Here is a 14,428-nt window from a genome sequence, read left to right on the forward strand (position 1 = left end):
TTGTGAAAATATATATATCAAAACAGGTATTTTAAAAATAACATGTTCACCAATTTGGTTGCTGCTCCAGTTTCTGCTGTTCCTGAAAAACATGAGTATGATGTAGCTGTTGCACAGATTAAAAGTTCACTTTAAAAGCTGTAGGTACAAAAATGGTTTTTGTTGGGTGGCCAACACAATTACTCACATTTTGTGATCGGTAGCTTCTAGGAAACCCAAACTGCAAGGGAATCTCTGTGTGACTAAGTATTACAGCCTGCCATGTCAGACAGCAGGTTGACATGCTTACACTCGAAAAAGTCTGTCAAGATTGGCAAGAACTCTTTCACCCCTGCAAAATATCTGAAGTGTACTAAGATTGCCGTGGATCACTTGACTGAAAGTGTTCCTGTGAACTCTTCCAGATGGAAATTCTTACATTTGTCTGTCTTTGTCAGTCAAGTAGGTCTTAAACATTCTGTCATACTTTGACATAGAGTATATTCTTCTGAAAAACATCTTAATCCTAGAACAGTTGCTAACCTTTGGGGGAGAGCCTGAGTAAGATCTAAAGAGAGATTTAACATATCTTGCCTGCAGAAGTATAAACACTGGAGTGCAGGTTTAAAGAGTGTAAATCAAGCCATCTTAGCCAGTGCTTTGAGAACCCAAGAGGATCCATGTGGCCTCTGAGGGCGGACAGAGAGAGTTGCAAGCTGCTTGGCACGCCTGCGCTTGGCAGTCTGTATCCTGATGCTGTTTTGCAGCTGTTCCTCAGCCTGTTCAGTTGGTTTGTTTTCGTTTAGGCCCCCTTTAGGGCCAAGGCCTCACTAGGCAGCTTCCAGCATATGAAAACACAAAATGCTTCATCAAAACACTTAAAATATATAATTATCACCGTAACAATAAACAGCATTAAGAATAGCTCTCAACAGCACAGTATCATTAACAGGAGAAAAATGTTTTAGCACCAATTCAGGAAAGAGCAGCATAGTAAATTTTAGGAAGAAGCAACTTGAAGATCTACAAAGCCAAATTGAAGGCTTGTAAAGATGGGATTTGTTGTTGATGATGATGATACTGTTGCTGTTGTTGTCTTTCCTGAATGTAATTTCTGTTTTATCTACAAATGTAGGCAATACAATTAATAATGAACCTCACCAAAGAGCAGGGGGCAGCAACCTTTTTTCAGCTGTGGGCCAGTCCACCATCCCTCAGACCATGTGGTGGGTCGGACTATATTTTTTTTGGGGGGGATGAAAGAATTCCTATGCCCCACAAATAACCCAGAGATGCATTTTAAATAAAAGCACACATTCTACTCGTGTAAAAACACACTGATTCCCAAACTGTCCGCAGGCCGGATTGAGAAGTCGATTGGGCTGCATCCGGCCCATGGACCTTACACTGCCTACCCCTGCCATAGAGTGATCACAATGGCAGAAATCATACATCAAATGCTAATTGAAATAAAATGTTTTTGAAGACTATCCAAAAGCAGGAAGCAACAGAGCCTATTGGTTGTTTCCATGGAAGGAATTCCACAACTGTGGTGCCACCACAGAGAAAGCCCTGTCCCTACTCCTTTCCAGTTAGCATGGGCTTGACAGCAGGGCCTTCAAGGCTGATCTAACAACCTATATTAAGTTTCTTTAAACAATATCCCTTTGGTCTGCATTTAATTATGTTGCCATATAATATTGCCATATAACCTGCCATATAATATAAACATTAAAATGTATACATTTCTGTTCTTGATTGTTCATAATATTCATGGTAAAATATTCACATTTCAGCTCAAAACTGCTAGTAAATCAGGACATAGAAATGACCTGAAAGAAACCACAAAATAAGAATGCAAGTTTATTTTGAACAAACTCCCCCCCCCCGCAACCCCCCATCCTGCCTACGCACTGTATTTGAGTCTATGTATGTTATTAATATAAAATCAGTAAAAATAGTTTTTAAAATGTTCAGCATTTAGCTGCATTTGAGTATATTGTGTGGTTCTTTGGACAGAGTCATGGGCCTAGCCAGGGGGCAGGGGGGCAGCTGCTCCCCCAAATCAAGTAAATCAATAAAAATACTTAACTAACTGAGGTTCTGCCCCCCCCCCCAGCAACATGAAGGCTGCACCCCTACAACATAAATTCCTGTTTACCCAAGTTGAGAATTCTTAGTAAGACTGATATATGGGTATTTATTGATTGCATTTAACCTTCCTATTTTTATTATACCTTGCTTTATTTTTGTAAGGGTGCATTGAAATGAAATCTTAGGGTCTGAATTACATCATTCAGGGAGAAGAGAAAATAAATATTAATTTTAATATTAACCAACATTTAAAAAATTTAAGTAAAAATGTCACTAAAATGAATTAGAAAATATGTTTAAAACAGACAACTACAAGGCCAAGTTTATTTTGTTATGTCAATTTAAATATTAATTATAGTCTGTTTTTGTATGTTCATAACTATTAGACTGATGTGTGAATTCTGTGTCCTAAAGCACCACATTTCCCCCCTCAGCTAGCTCTTTGAAAGGACATTGGATGTCCTCTGACCCTGGGCTCTAACAGGCACCTAATGATGAAGGGCTTATTGCTTTTTTTGGTCCAGGAAGCAATTAGCTGTCTAGGACCTCCTCCTCCTTCTCCCAGCGTGTAATTCAGCATTTCAAACCAGTGAGTGGCGTATTCGTGAAAGTTGGAAGCAGCTTTAGAGAGAACCAGACGGAAGTATGGCTAGAGATGCATGAAGTTTGGTCTCTGCTGCCACAAAAGCTCTCATTTAATTAAAACAAAAAAAGATTGAATTGCTAAGGATTTACCATTGCTTCCCTTTTTGGCTCTGAAAAAATGGCTTTTTTATTTGAGTGCAGCTGCAAACTACTGCTCTTTTGACTAAGGTGTAAATTCTTAAATCCTTTATGGAAGTCCTTGTTTGTTTGCATTACAACTAAACTGGATTACTTTTGAAGGAAGATTTTACAGCATAGTTTCTAATACACGCACACCCTATTTTCCTGTATTAGATGGTTCAGTCCTGTTTTGCATAAATTCTTTCTGAGTAGATGCATGTGTGCTTGTATCTGACTGAAGAATTGCTGTGTTTCATTTGGTGAATTGATGTCTTGGAGGGAAGCTGTGCTCTTAGACTGCACGCTGTGTTGTTTTTAGAGTGAACATGTATTGTGCGTATCCTGTACCTGGAATGAGCAGCAACTCTTTGATGTATTACTACAATGGAAAAACGGTAAGGGGACTTTCCTTTTGTTCTGATACTTTCCAAAGTAGTGTGGCTGGAAATGTTGTTTGTTGTCTCTGGACTGGTCTAGCAGCTAGATATACTTGTATAGACTAGAATACTTAGACTAAATTGCTTCAGTTAGTGCTATGATCGTTGCACATAACTTGCTTTTATTTTATGCAGCTGTTCTGTTGCCTTGAGAATGTCATTATTTCACTCATGTAGCAGTGCATTTGAAAATGTGAAAGGCATTATTGCTGCTTCATGCAGCAACGAAACTGAAACCGTTCCAGTTACTTGCTTTTAAAAAGTGAGTACAAAAAGTGAGGAATATTTCAGAAAGCAACTGGCTAACCAGGCTGCTGTTTCGCACTGAAGTGTTTGTGCTTTATTCAGATACTGTCCTTACAGTGATACCGTGTGCTTTCATTTTGAACATCTTCAATCTGATTCAGAAAGTTGAATCCTCCTTTATACAAAAATACTTTCTATAGCCTAGGAATGGTTTATAAATCTGCATCTCTTCAGATGTGTAAAGCAATATGGACATGTTAGAGTTTGATAAGTATTGTGTTGTGCGTTGGTCTTTTGTCCATATGGCTATTGTGTAATATAGACTGAACCTTCCACATTTCATAGGAGCATTAAGTGCATTTTATGGGTTTGATGGTAATCAAAACTGATTTTAGACACCGCAGAAAACTAATCCAGTCGTGTTATGTGTCATGTAATGACTGCTGCTCACTCTGCAAAGTACTTAAAAGCTTTAGTCTCTTTTAGGATTTTACTAACGATGTACATTGGCAGATGGCATTAACTAGAAGAGATAAGTTGCAATTAATATTGAGGCATTCCTATGTTCTGCCCATACTCTCAAAAGTATTGCCTCATATTTTATTGCCGTTGATTAGCAATCTGAGTGATGTGATCCTGTTTTGTTTTGTTTTGAGTCTTTTAAAGCATAGTCAAACTTCAGTAGCATTGCAAAATACTAAAGGTTTGGTAAATTGCTCTCTGGACATATCTAAATCATTATAAAGTGCATCTGAGTTACAGGCAACTTTAGGGAAACTTATTTTCTTTGGTGTCAACATCCCAAGCCCCCCAAATGGGAAAATGATTCTTTTTATGTCGCCTCCTAAGTTTAAGTAGTTTTGCAGTTTTGTGTGAAGATGTGTATGTTGGAAAGAAGTAAAATGAAGTCTGCAGTTCCCCAGAAGCAATGGGAGTCTGGCTTTCATGGAGTGTTGATTTTATTCTTTCTCTGGCTCTGAACATTCCTCTTTGTTCTGCAGCGAGGGGGAAAGCTTTGATCTTATTAAGTATTTCCAGGCTTGTAATGGATGGAAGTGCTGGTACTGTAAAGAAGCAAGCCTCAAGAATTGATAGCATCTGCCTGTTATGGTTCATGGGTGATGCTCATGAACTTGAAGAGCTAGAAATTGTATAACAATTCCATATCCTGGTGCCCCTTCTGTGTTGTGACACGTTAGCGTTTAGGCTTTATGGAAGCAGCTCAAAAGGGGGTAGGAAAGAGAAAGGTTATATCATTCTGATTCATTGGTGTATTCATATTTGTGGTGTTAAGTGGAAAATGTTGGCTTGTCTTCTCTACTGCTCTGATTCAGGGCTTCATTCTGAAGCATGTTTTTGCCTTAATATTTGTCAAGAATAGCTAATACACTCCTAACCCGTATCAGACTGAATCATGTCCAGCCACCTTCTTTGTAGTATTTGCCCAGTCTATAGTTAATAAAGTCTGGTTACATGTTTCAGAACTTCAAATAAATAACAGTTTTAATTGTTAAGTATCAGAAGATTCCAGCATGCAGTGAGGAACTGAAAGTTTCTGTGGCAGTGTATGATTTGGAAAAAGCTACTAGGGCTTTTTGGAGCCCGTGGAAAGGCCTGCTGTTCCTATCTGTAGCACTCCTTGACCTGTCCCCTTTTGATCTTTAAAGGAGGACAAAAGGTTATCAAGTTAACTAATAGATGCAATATAAGAACAAAACTGAAAGGGATTCTTCCAGTTATCTCTGGATAAGATGAAGGAGGCAATCCTTATAGGCTCTAATGTGTTGGGATGGAAAGAAAGTAAAAATCAGATTTTGTTTGTTAGAATGAAATAAATGTGCCTCTTTATATTTTGCTACAGATCGGTATTTAAAAATTCAACTTTTCCTCCTTTAAGCCATAACATATTAAAGCCTTGGGGCTTAACCACAGAGCAAGAAGTAGTTTTGAGTAGTTTAATTCTAAAATGAAAAGGTGAGTAAGGCCCTCCCTGCAGACAGATGCAGTGTAAGCAATTTATCAAGCTAGTTTTCAGACAGAATTTTGTTTACATTTTGCTCTACCTATTTAAAAAGTAAGCATCCATCTTCTGGGAACAAAATGTGCATTGTGAGTGTAGGTAAGCCAGTTTACAGAAATAGGTAAAATGCTGTCACAGTGTGTTGCACTGTCTGTATCTGTTAGGCAACCTGTGTCAGATTATTTTTTCGAAAGGACTGTTGTACTGTGTAAAGAGGTCTGTGGTCTGCAGTCTCATAATAATAATAATAATAATAATAATAATAATAATAATAATAATAATATAATTTATTTATTTATTTATATCCCGCCCTCCCCAGCCGAAGCTGGGCTCAGAGCGGCTAACAACAGTAAAATAATACAGCATTCTAAAATCAATTCAAATCAAGTTGATGGCAACCGTTCGGCTAGAATTCTGTAAAGAATTACCAAAGAGAATAACCTGTTGACATTCTGAAGACAATGGGTTGTGGTTAGAGAATAATCTCACTGTATTAATGCAGTTTTTCTTCTGTGTTGCCTTCGTTGTATGCCACTTAATTCCACTTTAATAACTGAAGTTGAGGTAATATCTTGCCCCGGCTCTGTGTCAAATATTCCCATGACAGCTGTCAAACCCTGGTGAGAGAGCAGCTTTCTGCCAACTGGGCCAAACACATTCTAAATCTGAGAAAGTGAATCCATACACACTATGGTGATGTACCTAACATATCAGTAAATAGGGAAGAGTTGACTGGCAAGCATCACCGTCACTCATGCCCTTTGGATCAGAGTCTTTTAATGATGAATGTAAGTGTTCTTTAGAGTCTGAATCTGACAATCAGACACACTGGGGTTAAATTTATGTAATCAGTGGGGTGGAGGGATAAAGCTTTTCTTGAACAGTAAACTGCAAAGAAGAAGTTGTTTTTGAATTGTTTCCATGGGGCGGTGGCGGACCTGCATATAGAAAAATAGCATGTAAAGGAAAAGAGGAGGCTGAAGATTTCTCTTTTCTGTATGCAAGGAAATTTTTAGAGAGGAGGCTGCCCACCCCCCACACCTGAAGGCTAAAGTGGTACAGTCATGGAAGTTTGAACACTTTGACTGATTGTAAAAACTTGACCTTTGAAATTAAATTGTTTTACGCCTCTCTTAGCCAAGGGTAAGGGGTGGAATCCAACATAGTAGCAAGGCAATCATTCCATCAGTGCAAGGAGTTCGGCTTGCACAACAGAATCTTCTTTCCCCTTCGCCACTCCCTGCACACCCCCTAAATCTGTTCAAGGAGTATCACCAACCCCCTAGAAAAGATTTGGAGAGAGCATAAGGGTGTACATGGAGGGAGAAGAGAGACAGAAAGTCTTGTCGCAGAAGCAAAAAATTGTTACGCTGATGCGACTCGTTAAGAGAATACCACCCATGATCGATCTTAAGAACCTACAGTCATCATAGCAGATTGACTGTAAATACTTGAAATTTTGAGGGGGAAATTTCAGAAACCCGAAGCACCATCCTGTTCTTTTTTTTAAAAGACATAACTCCATTAATTTGAGTTAAGGTAAGGCATGCTTTCAGAAAGATATTATATTAACTTTCTAGGGCTATCAGCATGTGGGGAGCAGAGAAAACAATCTTCATTTTAGATTTACTAATATATTACTGGATATCTCACATTTTTTAATTATTAGTATGCCATATTCCCTCATAATTCCTTATACAGATGCTAAGTTGAAATAGGAGAAAATATCTTCATGTGTAGATTTGGGGAGGGGGAGTAAAATTTGCAGCAGCCGTATGCAATTGCTGCAAGAAATATTTGTGTCCTCTTTTAACAGTACATAGCATATATAACATGTACTGCAATTTTAACCATGTCTACTCACAAGTAAGTCCTAAGTAAGTGTAGTTAGTACTGCAGCCTATATTTATCAAATAACTATGGTTAACAGGTTTGGAACCGGCCGGGATTAAGAACTTGGTGTGTTACAAGGCTAAAGGAACAGTAGTTTCTCAGTCCATCTGAAACAGGGAGCTATGCTTAATTAGATATATCCTTGTTTAATCGTGGTGAACAGAAGAGCAGAGGGTCTCAGTGTATGAGCAAAAGGTTGATTCATTCATCGCCTTATGAAAATCAGATATGATTGTCTGAACTCAGCGTCTGTATCAGTTGTGTTTGGCTGACTCTAGATCACAATAAACATTTGCAAGTCAAGACTAAAAAGGGGCTCATCCAGGAATCTCCAGAAGCAAACTTGCTTGTAGCACTACACTGTTTGATTATTCTCTCTGCTGTGTTGTCTCTAGTAGATATTATACTGAAGTAGCCCAGGAAAATGTTTCTATCTCTGCTCCAGACATCTGACTTATAGATCTTTTCAAACTGATGAGACGATGTATAAATATAGATAGTGTGGACAATTCACTTTTGCTCACCATTTGCAGAATGATAGAGCTGCATTTTTTAAAAAAAATGTGTTCCCTTGTCAGAAACTTTTGAGAGAAATTTCCAGAGAAACTGCCCAATTTTCTGTTCTGCTGCATGAAATATATATCCATCCCACCCCTGTTTGTCAATATATACTCCTCTAAGTACATAAGGCCAGGGCTAATTATTTCAAAAGAACTTAATTCATTAGGTAGGCTTTACAGAGCACAAATTTGAAAATATTTTTTGCTGCTTTTAACGATGAACTTATTGGGCACAAACTTCTTTTTAAATTACCGTATTTTTGCACTGTATCCATTTAAGAATCACTCTTTATTCTGCAGAATGCCTTTGATAAACAGAAGTGTGTTATCACTGACTGTTGTTACTTTGTTGTTCCACGAAATGCAGCTTGGATCTGGAATAGTTCAGGACTGACAGAAATGCCCATTGCCTGCCTTCTCTTGCATTACCTCAAATACATTTTGACATTGTCTGCAGCTGCAACAACATTGACTTTAAACCAATTGACCACACTAAAGAGAGGGATGAAGAAGAGAGCAGAGTCATGTTCTTGTTTTCTAAATGGCTTCAGTAGTCCTTGACCTTTCTTTAGGTATGGAGAGAGTGACTTCAGCACTTTTGTTTCAGAACATTTTTCCTGAATTTAGTCTATCTCTAATGGTAGCGTCTGAGAGTACTGAACCTGCTTGCATTTCTTAACCAGTCCTTCCCACCTGCCTTTAACTCCCAAATGTTTGCCTGTTGGCTTCCTTTTCCCATTTTGCATTCTCAAGCCCATCTACAGGTAAAGCAAGTGGGGCACTCTGTGTTCCTCTCTCTCCTTTAAGGGTGGACATTGAAAAAACTTTTATTTCTTTTGAGATTTAAAGGTTTGCTTCCTCATTGTCCAGTGTTCTAGAATGGATAATTTTCAGTGAACATTTTGTATTCTTTTGTAGTTTCTTGACATCAGATAAGACAGCATTAATATCTGGTTGTTCCATATTCTTTATATGTGAAGGTGCTGAATATTTAATATTTTCCTTCCAAATAATTTACCTGGCATTCCAGCTATTTGCTGCACTGCATGCTTGAGGTGCTTTCCTAATTCATAAAAAAAATTAAATTCTTAATGCTGTGCCTGCTAAATACAAAGTCATGCATGATGGGTTCATTGGATTTGTAATTATTCCAAGGAATATGATGCATGTGGCAGAGCTTAACTTGACTGTTGTGATCTGACAAAGACAATAAAGTTTGTGTGTGCGCGTGTGTGTGTGTGTGTGCGTGTGTGTGTGTGTGTGTGTGTGTGTGAGAGAGAGAGAGAGAGAGAGAGAGAGAGAGAGAGAGAGAGAGAAGAGGGTGGGTCACCCTTTCTTACATACCCATTTATTAGGGTAAGAGATGCTAAGCACTTCAGAGCTTGCAGGGATGCCAGGGAGGTCAGGTTAGCTGTTTATTGCAGGCTGGAAAGCCTGGTCAGCTTTCTGTAAACAAAAAAGATGAGCTAGCTCAGCCTCCCGGAGAAGGGTTTAAACATTGTTTGATGTTTGGGGGCTCTGAGATATGCTTTGCAATCCACAGACTTCGAGAGCTGTGAGTGTAGAGCCTTGTGCACAGCCTCTGAAAGGGATAAGAGAGACATGATTTTCAGAAGGTGGGTCATTGCTCACAAAGGTTTTGAATAGTTTACCATTTTGAAAGTACTCCAAACACTTAAAGAGCATGCTACCCCCTGAAGGCCCCTCTGTTTATCAACAGTCTCTCTCTGTGTGTGTGCTTGAGTAAAAAAGATTTGGCATTTCTTCTGAAAAATTCTGAGGCTTGGGCGTTTCCAGATGTCTGGATAAGGGAGCCCCCAAACTGGGAACTGGCTTTTGAGAATGTCTTTTCATTAAATCTCAGGGTTCAGAGTCATACATCTTATTAATAATGTACTGCAGCATAGATTTATTTAACAAGAGTTATGTATCACTGGATCTTCAACACATCTAAACAGTTTACAAAAAACAATATAAAATGTATATTTAAAATACAGATAAACTCAAAAGTTGCAAACAACTCCACCTAAAATTTTGAAAAGTAAAACCAGCAGTTTTTTTTAAATATGTATCAAAATTACATTTCTGAGTAGACATGCCAAAACAAAAACTTTTGCAGCAGGTGTTGATAGCGATATAGTGAGGCTGCCTGCCTAGTATCAGTTGGCAGCTTGGCACTCTTGCTTGTTTAAATCAGGCTGAATTGTACCCAGTAGTTCCTTTTCTGGGTCCTGGTCTAAGTGCTCAGAAGATGGGAGGCAAAAAAGGGAAATAGTTGTATTATTAATGGTCCATGAGGAGGTGAGAGCAGAACTTTAAGAACAAGGCTTTGGATCTGTTCACCTGAGCCTACTTTGTGCTGGATTGGGTCCTAGGCCTTGATTCTATTTAAAGTGAAGCATCTGCCTATATTTAAAGTCTAAAATGCCTTCAATGTCAAGTTGTAATTATAAGCGCAGATCTCTTTACTCATAGGCTGCCTAATCTCACTATCCCAGCAATTCTTTTCTGTTCTTGTATTTTTAAATTTTTGTTTGTAGTAACAAAAAATAAAACCTGCTTTTAGCTTGAGAGGTGGGGCGGGGGTGAGCTGGCAGTCATCTGCAGGTGATCAAATGACTTGAGAGACCTGGTTTTAATTTGTGGGCGGTTCTGACTGTAACAAAGGAAAGCTCGCTCTTTTTTGTGGAATTGGCAGACTTTTTCACCACATCTGGAATTAATGAAGCCTTTTGAGACCACATCACTTGTGTTCTGCCGCAAGAATTCTTTGATCTTCGGAATCCAGACTGGAAGAAGTGCAGCTTGATATCACTGCAGCTATGTTTTTGGAAGCTATACTTAAGATACTGGAACACAGCAAAACTATATAAAGTTGTGTGCCTGCACTAGAACACTTCTGGTCCTTTTTGAAAGGACCCTTTTCCTCCACTTTTTATTATAAAAGTGGTCTGTATTATATTGCTGTCACAGATTTGTTGCAGATAATTTTTTCTTTTCAGTTTCTCCTTGCACTGATTATTAAACTGAGCTTCAGACTTGCTCACAAGAATTGTTGAACATTTCCCCAGTGCAGTTTCAAAGTAGCGTGTTTTTGTCACTGTTGGCTTTAATACAATAATATTCATCTCCATTTCTGCATTCTGTAAGTCTTATTGAAGGAACTGCAGTACATGCTAAAATGTTCAAGATTCAACTTGTAAATTAAGTATTCTCTGTCTGCCTGGTGTCTTTGGATTCTGAATATTTAAAATTGGGCATTTGGTTGCTAAGTATGTGTGGGTGTATACAATGCATGCGATGAATGTACTAGTGTACTTCCTGTAAATTGCAGCGAACTGTACTGTACAAAATTAAATCTGTCAGGCTCTCCACTGCAGATAAAAAACAGAGTTTTTTTAAATTGCTTTTAAAAGTTGGTGGCTTCTGTCACCCTCCTCTTCCCAGTGCACAAAACAGCTTTGAGATCAGTTGACTACTATGTAGAATGTTCAGTTGTGCAGTTCCTTTTTATTACTTTTATAACAGTAAAACAAGCAGAAAGATCTTACATAGTCTTTTTAAGAAGACAGTAACCAAGATGACTGTGTCATTATTGTCAGCTCTCATTTATCCAATAAGGGAAAATCATTTTTTCCAAAGTCAGAATGGTAAGCCATAGCTGTGAGGGGAGGGATAGGGGAGGGCAGCCCTGTCAGGGAGGTTGCAGGTTGTTCTTTAAGTTATTGCCATTCGCAGACGGGATGCAGAGAGACTCTTGGATTACGCGATGCAGAAACCACAGGCAAACAGACTGCGTGGCACACTTGGAAATAAGCAGGAAAGTCCATGGGTGGATTTGACAGTCTCCAGTTTGATCACAGCAGCTCATCAGATGTAGACTAAACCCCAAAATCTTGCTACATATACACTCAGATACTACATTTAGCAGTTGTTACTGTTTCAACAGCCATTACATAGGATTATTTCCCCCCCTGACAATTTCTTGAAAAGTAAAAAATATTTACAACTCCTTAAAAATAAAAAGGAAGTATTTACTATTCAATTACATTACGTAAATTATATAAGAATAATGTGGATTGGTCTCAAGAAAGGAAACGTGGATTATAGTTAAAGTGAAGGCAGCTGTGATTAAGGTTCAGTCGGCATTGGATAATTTTGATCATATATATTGTGATTTTTATGTTGATTTTTTCTGTGAACTGCCCTGAGACCTCCAGGTATAGGACAGTATATTATTATTAATAATAATAATAATAATAATAATAATAATAATAATCTTTTTGTTCTCTAGTAGGAAGATGTGGTTAATGTGATATATTGATATTTCATTGTGAAATAAATTAATAGAATGTTAGTGAATTAATCTTCTAAGAAATAGTTATGTATTACTTGCCAAATATTGACTTCTTAAATGCAGGTAGGAAAAAGTAATTGGAATTGTGAGATGTCATTAGTAGCCTTCATTGTGAATATTTATTGCATTTCAAAGCACAGCATATTTTAAGAATCTATCAGAATGAGATAATAACGTTAAGCCATACATGCCAGATTTTGAAGTGGTTTGAGCTCCTTGAATAGTAGGCAACTGAGTGATTCATGTAAGTTGTATGTAAGAGAAGTTAAACAAAAACATGTAGTACATGTGCACACACACAATAATTAAAAGTTTTTTAGAATACATTTTGGACTAGATTTGAAATTGCAGCACTAATTACTATCCACCTTGTAAGCAACAATCTTCACTTTATACGACACAGTTGTTCACTTGTTGACTGCAGTTGAAAGTATCTGGCTGATTCTCAAATGATAATGTTGCTCATTATATTAGCATGAAATATTTAAAGCATGACATTCTGAAGCAGTAGGCCGTGTGTATGTGTGCAGCCTTTCCAGACTTTTAAGAATTTGCTTGTTGAAATTCTGTTTTAGTTGCAGAAGTGTGGTATATTGCAGGAGCAAATAGAAAATGAATTTATTTACAAACTACACTCCTGCAATGAAGAAGTGGGATGCGGTAGTGAATTTATGTGTGGAGGGATTTTGAGCTTAGAAGATTCAGAGTAATTTCTTTGTTGTTTTTAGATGATTCTGGAAGTTTAGCAATATGAAAGTAAGACAATGTAGCAGAAATTAACTTGGATGCAAACTACAACCTGACAGATTTAGAATGCTGAATTTCCTTGGAAAATCATAACTTTGCCTCTTAAAAAAGAAAAGATTACTATTCTTAAACAATAAAACAACTAAAATGAAATAAAATGTTATACAATTTGAATAAAATAGTGTAAACCAAAATCAGCTTAAATTCTGAATCTCCCTAGAAAAACACATCATTCTCTCAAGAATTTTGATTGGTTGTCTATTATGAATGATATAACATGTAAAATTTTCATTGTATATTCATGAATTTATATTGTCCATGTGACCTTTGTGCCATTCTGATACTCAGAACAAATTACTGGGCTTAGATTTCTTCTCTTGTGATTTGTACCTGACTCTGGGTTTTGGACTTCAGAAGTCTAAAAAGAAAAAAAGACCCAACAAGCTTGAAATCTACTCACTCTGATTGCAAATGTACTCTTTTGAATAGTTGTAGAGGGGTAGCCACTTTAATGTGGTGCAACAATAGGTTTATGACACCTTAGACTAGCAGGCATCTGATGTAGTAGATGATGGTCCATTAAAGTTTATCCTTTGATACTCTATATTTTTACCTGACCCCTGGAATTGTAACTTAAGCAAACAATGAACAAATTCAATGCCTCTAATTCAAATATTGTTTAGGGAGCCTGCTGCTTGTTCTTCCTTTTTCTTTTTCAATTTAAGTAATTGCTCATGTTTGGACTTTTATCAGGTTGCCTCTTTGAATTAGTACCCTGGAGGGGTGGGGGAGATGGCTGGGTGGAGCTAAGCCTGCTCACATCACTTGTTTAATTATCCTGTGTTCCACTAGAACTTTGTTTTCACTTTTAACAATTACATGTTTATCTTTCCTTTCCCTTCCATTTTATTGGTTTAGGTTTATGCGCCATCTAATTCAGATGACTTTAATAGAGAATCTCCAAATTACCCGTCTCCTAAACCACCAAGCAGTATGTTCGCTAGCACTTTCTTTCTGCAAGGTAAGATGTTGTGAACTGAGCAACTTTTTAAAAGACTGGCATAGCAAGTAAACAAATATTATTGAGTGAGATTAGGATCTGGGGAGGGAGAAAATGTTCATACATGATAGGAGAGTTTGTGGGAAATGAAAATGTGCTATTGCTTCTTCCTGGTTCATTTTCATTATGCTAACCTGAAGTTATGTATATGCTTGGATTTCATGGGTCATGTCATTTCAGGGCCCATTTCTTCTATATAAGATTATAATTTCTTGTTTTGGTTAAGAGCTTAAAAACAGCCTAGTGGCATATCATTCCTATTGCATAGCT

At 37.6% G+C, this 14,428-nt stretch overlaps 1 protein-coding gene across 15 annotated transcripts in view; it reads left to right on the forward strand.

The window, feature by feature from the left end:
• The window catches only part of TCF12 (transcription factor 12), a 150,792-nt gene that overhangs the window by 100,909 nt on the left and 35,455 nt on the right, over positions 1-14,428 (forward strand). For 12 of the 15 annotated variants that reach the window (XM_081887659.1, XM_081887661.1, XM_081887657.1 and 9 more), the window contains exon 10: positions 14,017-14,119. In XM_081887659.1, the coding sequence (XP_081743785.1) occupies positions 14,017-14,119 (103 nt within the window). Of the gene's footprint in view, positions 1-3,157; positions 3,234-7,061; positions 7,081-14,016; positions 14,120-14,428 lie in introns of those variants that run through there. The other 3 variants (XM_081887654.1, XM_081887655.1, XM_081887656.1) reach the window with 2 other exon arrangements.

The sequence above is a fragment of the Podarcis melisellensis genome, assembly GCF_964234715.1.
Source record: "Podarcis melisellensis genome assembly, chromosome: 14".
Classification (NCBI taxonomy): domain Eukaryota; kingdom Metazoa; phylum Chordata; class Lepidosauria; order Squamata; family Lacertidae; genus Podarcis; species Podarcis melisellensis.